The 3,895-nt window shown below is 41.7% G+C and overlaps 1 protein-coding gene across 1 annotated transcript in view; it reads right to left on the bottom strand.

The window, feature by feature from the left end:
• LOC105812859 overlaps window positions 1–2,796 on the bottom strand; it is a 32,550-nt gene extending 29,754 nt beyond the window's left edge. Inside the window, exons 1-2 of the mRNA XM_012647410.1 lie at window positions 2,617–2,796; window positions 684–836 (exon numbers count right to left, since the gene is read on the bottom strand). Coding sequence (XP_012502864.1) covers window positions 684–836; window positions 2,617–2,796 — 333 coding nt within the window. The remainder of the gene's footprint in view (window positions 1–683; window positions 837–2,616) is intronic.
• Window positions 2,797–3,895: the final 1,099 nt, after the last annotated feature.

Here is a 3,895-nt window from a genome sequence, read left to right as displayed (position 1 = left end):
GTGTGTGTGTGTGTGTGTGTGTTTTAGCTTATCTTGTCTTCAGTGAAAGAGTTGGTTTGAATTATCTGATGTATCCTTTCCAGAAGCAAAGTCCTTTATAGGACTTCTCACTAGCAGTAATGGAAGTTCAATTTAAAAAATATATATATAATTGCATATCTGGCAAAACTATCTTTCAAAAATGAAAGTTACCTGTGATATGATAGCAGTCAAAATTAATGTACATGGAGAAATCTTGACAACATAACATGAGTAAAAACATAAGTCATAAAATCGTACACACAGTGCAATTCCATTTATGCAAATAAATACATACATGCATATGTAATAAAAGTATAAAATATGTGTGGGGTTATACACATCAACTTTAGGCTAATGGTACCTCTGGAAAGTAGATGTGGGAAAAGAAGTTAAACAAAGCTTTAGCTATTATATTTATAAATATCTGCAAATTTTATTTCTTAAGAAAAGTATATTACATCTGGGTGGTGGATCCATAGATATCAGTTCTAATATTTTTTTCATTTTCATTTTTGAAATATTTCATTGAAAATACAGTTTTTTAATAAACAAATAAAGCCTTGCAGCATATCAGTTAGCAACCAAATGAACTCAGCACATGACATAGTATACTTACATTCAATTTTAAGGTTTAAGGGAATATTTTTAAAACCATGACTCACGAGTCTGGCAATCTCTGGGTTGCTCAGTTGAAGGCCCCAGATGCAGATCTCTTTCCCGAGCCTGTAACACTCATCTCGAATTGTCATAAGCAAAGGTTCCAAGGAAACTGGCAGGGTGGTTGGTAGGGAGTCATCAGGTCTTACAAACGTAAACTGGAGTGTAAGAAAAAAATGACATCATATTGGATATCGTAAAGAGAAGTCCATGCATCTGAATAGGTGGAAAAGGAATGTTGTCATTAGACAACCTTAGAAGAACATTTAAAATAATTATTGACATCTGATCTGGTGTGCATTGGGGCGGTAATTCAACACAAACTTATGAAGTTCCTGCCATGTGCAAAGCTCCATGAAAAGTCCTACAGGGCACAGACTTTTCCAGCAGGTAAACTGGGTCAGAAAATCAATTTAGTGGGTTGCCACCAGCTTTTTCTTTTTTCTTCTTTAATGAGATAGTAAAGAAGGGAAATTATCTGAGTGTATCTCATGAAGTAAGGATAATAATGATTGTCTCATGAGACTTTTATTTTAGTGACATTCAAAATCAAAATGGAGAATCCACCTAAGCAACCGGCCCACCATAAACAGCCCTTATGGTTGCATTGATGCGCTGGTACTTCATATGGGGTCAGGATGTTAATTGTATTTCTAATGGTGATTGTAATTTTTTTAAAAGTTTGGAAAACATTGCTGAAGGGACTAATGTGAACAAGATTTATGATTAACCCTTATGATTAAATAGTGGGGGTAATTATAAGAACTGCAGTAGAAAACAGTTAATTAGTAACTTTTTTACTATAAAAGTCTGGCTCTGAGAAGATCGTCTATTGGGATGAGCAAGGAGACTTGTGGGGGACCCTAGAGAAGGAACTGGGAAGAAGGGGTTAGAGAGAACTGGGAGGGCGGGTGCAGCAGGGCAGAGTGGGGTAGGAGAGAGGCTCAGGGGAAGGAGAGGGGCAGGAAGTTGAGCGGAAAGAGGGAAGATGAGAGAGGAACTTCGGGAGGTTCTTTTGGTGAGAGGTGCAATGTAATCTTCCCACTTCCAAAATACATTCAGGAAAAATACGGTAAGATGGATTTGGGCCGAAGTCACCTTAGAATAATGATCTCTCTTTTTTTAAAGCACCCATGTCTATGTAATAATTTCATTTAGTTTGGTGCCTTGTTTCAGCACTCAGCATTTTAGGAAATCAGTAGGTATTTGATCATACCTTCTGGGCTGGGGTAGAAAAGTTGTGAGGCTGGCCTGTCTGTCTTTGGGGTGCTAGGCTCTCCCTTCTGGTCTCTCAGGTGCCCCCTTTTCGAAAGTTGCCCATTCCGTTTCAGTGCTGACCTCTCCTCTTGTTTTTTCCCCTCACACCCAAGCCCTGGATTTACTCTTAGAAAGAAATGACATCAGACTTTTTTCTGAAACCTAGTACTTTTGGAGTCAGAGTTCTGCCTGTGCTGACCTCACTCCAAGTGAGCCAGGCCTCACGATGGCAGGCATGGACAAGGGCAGGTCTGGCTTGATGACGGGGACACACCCATGGTCGAGGGAGGGAAACAGTCACTTGGAGGGGTCAGGAGAGTGGCAGGAGTACTGGGAGGGGAGGTCCTGCAGTGACGCCCAAAGAGGTGACCTTCGAGCTGGGCCTTCCAGATGTGGTGCAGAAGGGGAGCCGGGGGGCCATGGGGGGGTCTTTTCCAGCGAAGTGGTGTGAGAATAGGCAAGTGGGCTGGAAGGGGTGGGAGGGACAGCTGGGGGGAGGAGTGGGAAGGTCGGAGAAGTGTGAGCAGGCCTGGGTGGCTTTGGACTCCACTTGGTCAGGAATGCAGAGAGGGTGACACAGCCAGCTTTGGGCTTAAGGGGACTGAGGGACCATGCTTCTTGGGAGTAAACCCTGGTCAGTTCATTTCAGAGAAGAATAAGGAAACTAGACTATACACTCACCTTCGTGAGAACCCGCTCACTGTCAATGCTGCTTTTCAGGTCCCTTTTGATGGCTGGACACATGGATGTCTGAGACTGCGCACAATGCTTCTCGTACGTTTTCAGGAAGTTTTGAAGAATTGGAACAATGGGCAGGGGTGCCCCTTTAATTTTTCGTTTTCCTTCCTTTACTCTTGGCATTGTTTTATAGTGTTAGATTTCATTTAGATTCTGAAATCAGTAACTTGCCCTGAAACCCAACACACAGATGTCATTTTAAGGAGCAGAACACACCTCCCCAACTAAAAATGGACAAATATTTTTGCATACCCTTCTCTGAACACCTAAAGGCTTCATTTATCTTAAAATGGGACTAGGGAGTCAAGATAGAGACAGTTGAAAGGAATTGTCAGTTTCCATTTCCATGAGACCATGTTCTTTCTTTTAGATTCTTTAAAATGGGGATAGTATCCATGAAACTCAGTTACAAAGGAATGCAATTAACATTAATACTGGGTACTAAATATTATCAAGAACATACTGATTTAAAAACAGCATAATTCTCTTCATAGACACAATTCTTGCCAGGCAGTATATCATAGTGGTTAAGAATGAGGACTTTGGAGGTGAGCAGGTCTGGATTTTAGTCTTGTCGCCACCATTTGACTCACTGGCTGGTCTTAGGTAAATTATGAAGCCTCTTCAAACCTCCATTTCCCCATCTGTAAAATGGATTATGGTTGTTATAAGAATTGAGTGAGATAAGTTTATAAAGCACTTAGCACAACGCCTGGAACAGAGTGGAAGTGCTCGATAAACTGGATTATTACTATTGATGTTGTTGTTATTATTCTGCTGGGCACAAGAAGCCACCCAATCAGGACTGATTTTTTCCTTTGAATTATCCAGTCCAGAAAGGTCCCTCCATGTGATGACTTAAGGGAACGATGGGGTCTCCGACCTGGATTCACAGAGACAAAGGTTTATGGGAGTTTTGGGGTTTTCCCACATAGGAAAGTTTCCAGCTAGAGACTGTCCAAAAATGTGTTGTCTTACATCTAAAGGGGCTTTTCTTGTTGAATCCAGGCCTGGTGGAGCATCCCAAAGATACTGGGAAGAGACAGGGCTGTCAAGAAAACCAAACATCAGAGGAACCTGGCTTTTCTACCTGCCCGACTGCAGCAACCTCCTTGCCCCACTTAGGTCTGTTTCCCTCCCAGTAACCAGAGTGACGTTTTTGAAATATAAATCAGATTGTGTGACTCTTCTGCTTAAACCTCTCCAGTGATTTCCCATTACA

This window comes from Propithecus coquereli, unplaced genomic scaffold, assembly GCF_000956105.1.
Source record: "Propithecus coquereli isolate 6110/MARCELLA unplaced genomic scaffold, Pcoq_1.0 Scaffold268, whole genome shotgun sequence".
In the NCBI taxonomy this organism is placed as follows: Eukaryota; Metazoa; Chordata; class Mammalia; order Primates; family Indriidae; genus Propithecus; species Propithecus coquereli.
Note: the sequence above shows the minus strand (reverse complement) of the source record. Positions and strands in the feature narration are given on the sequence as shown.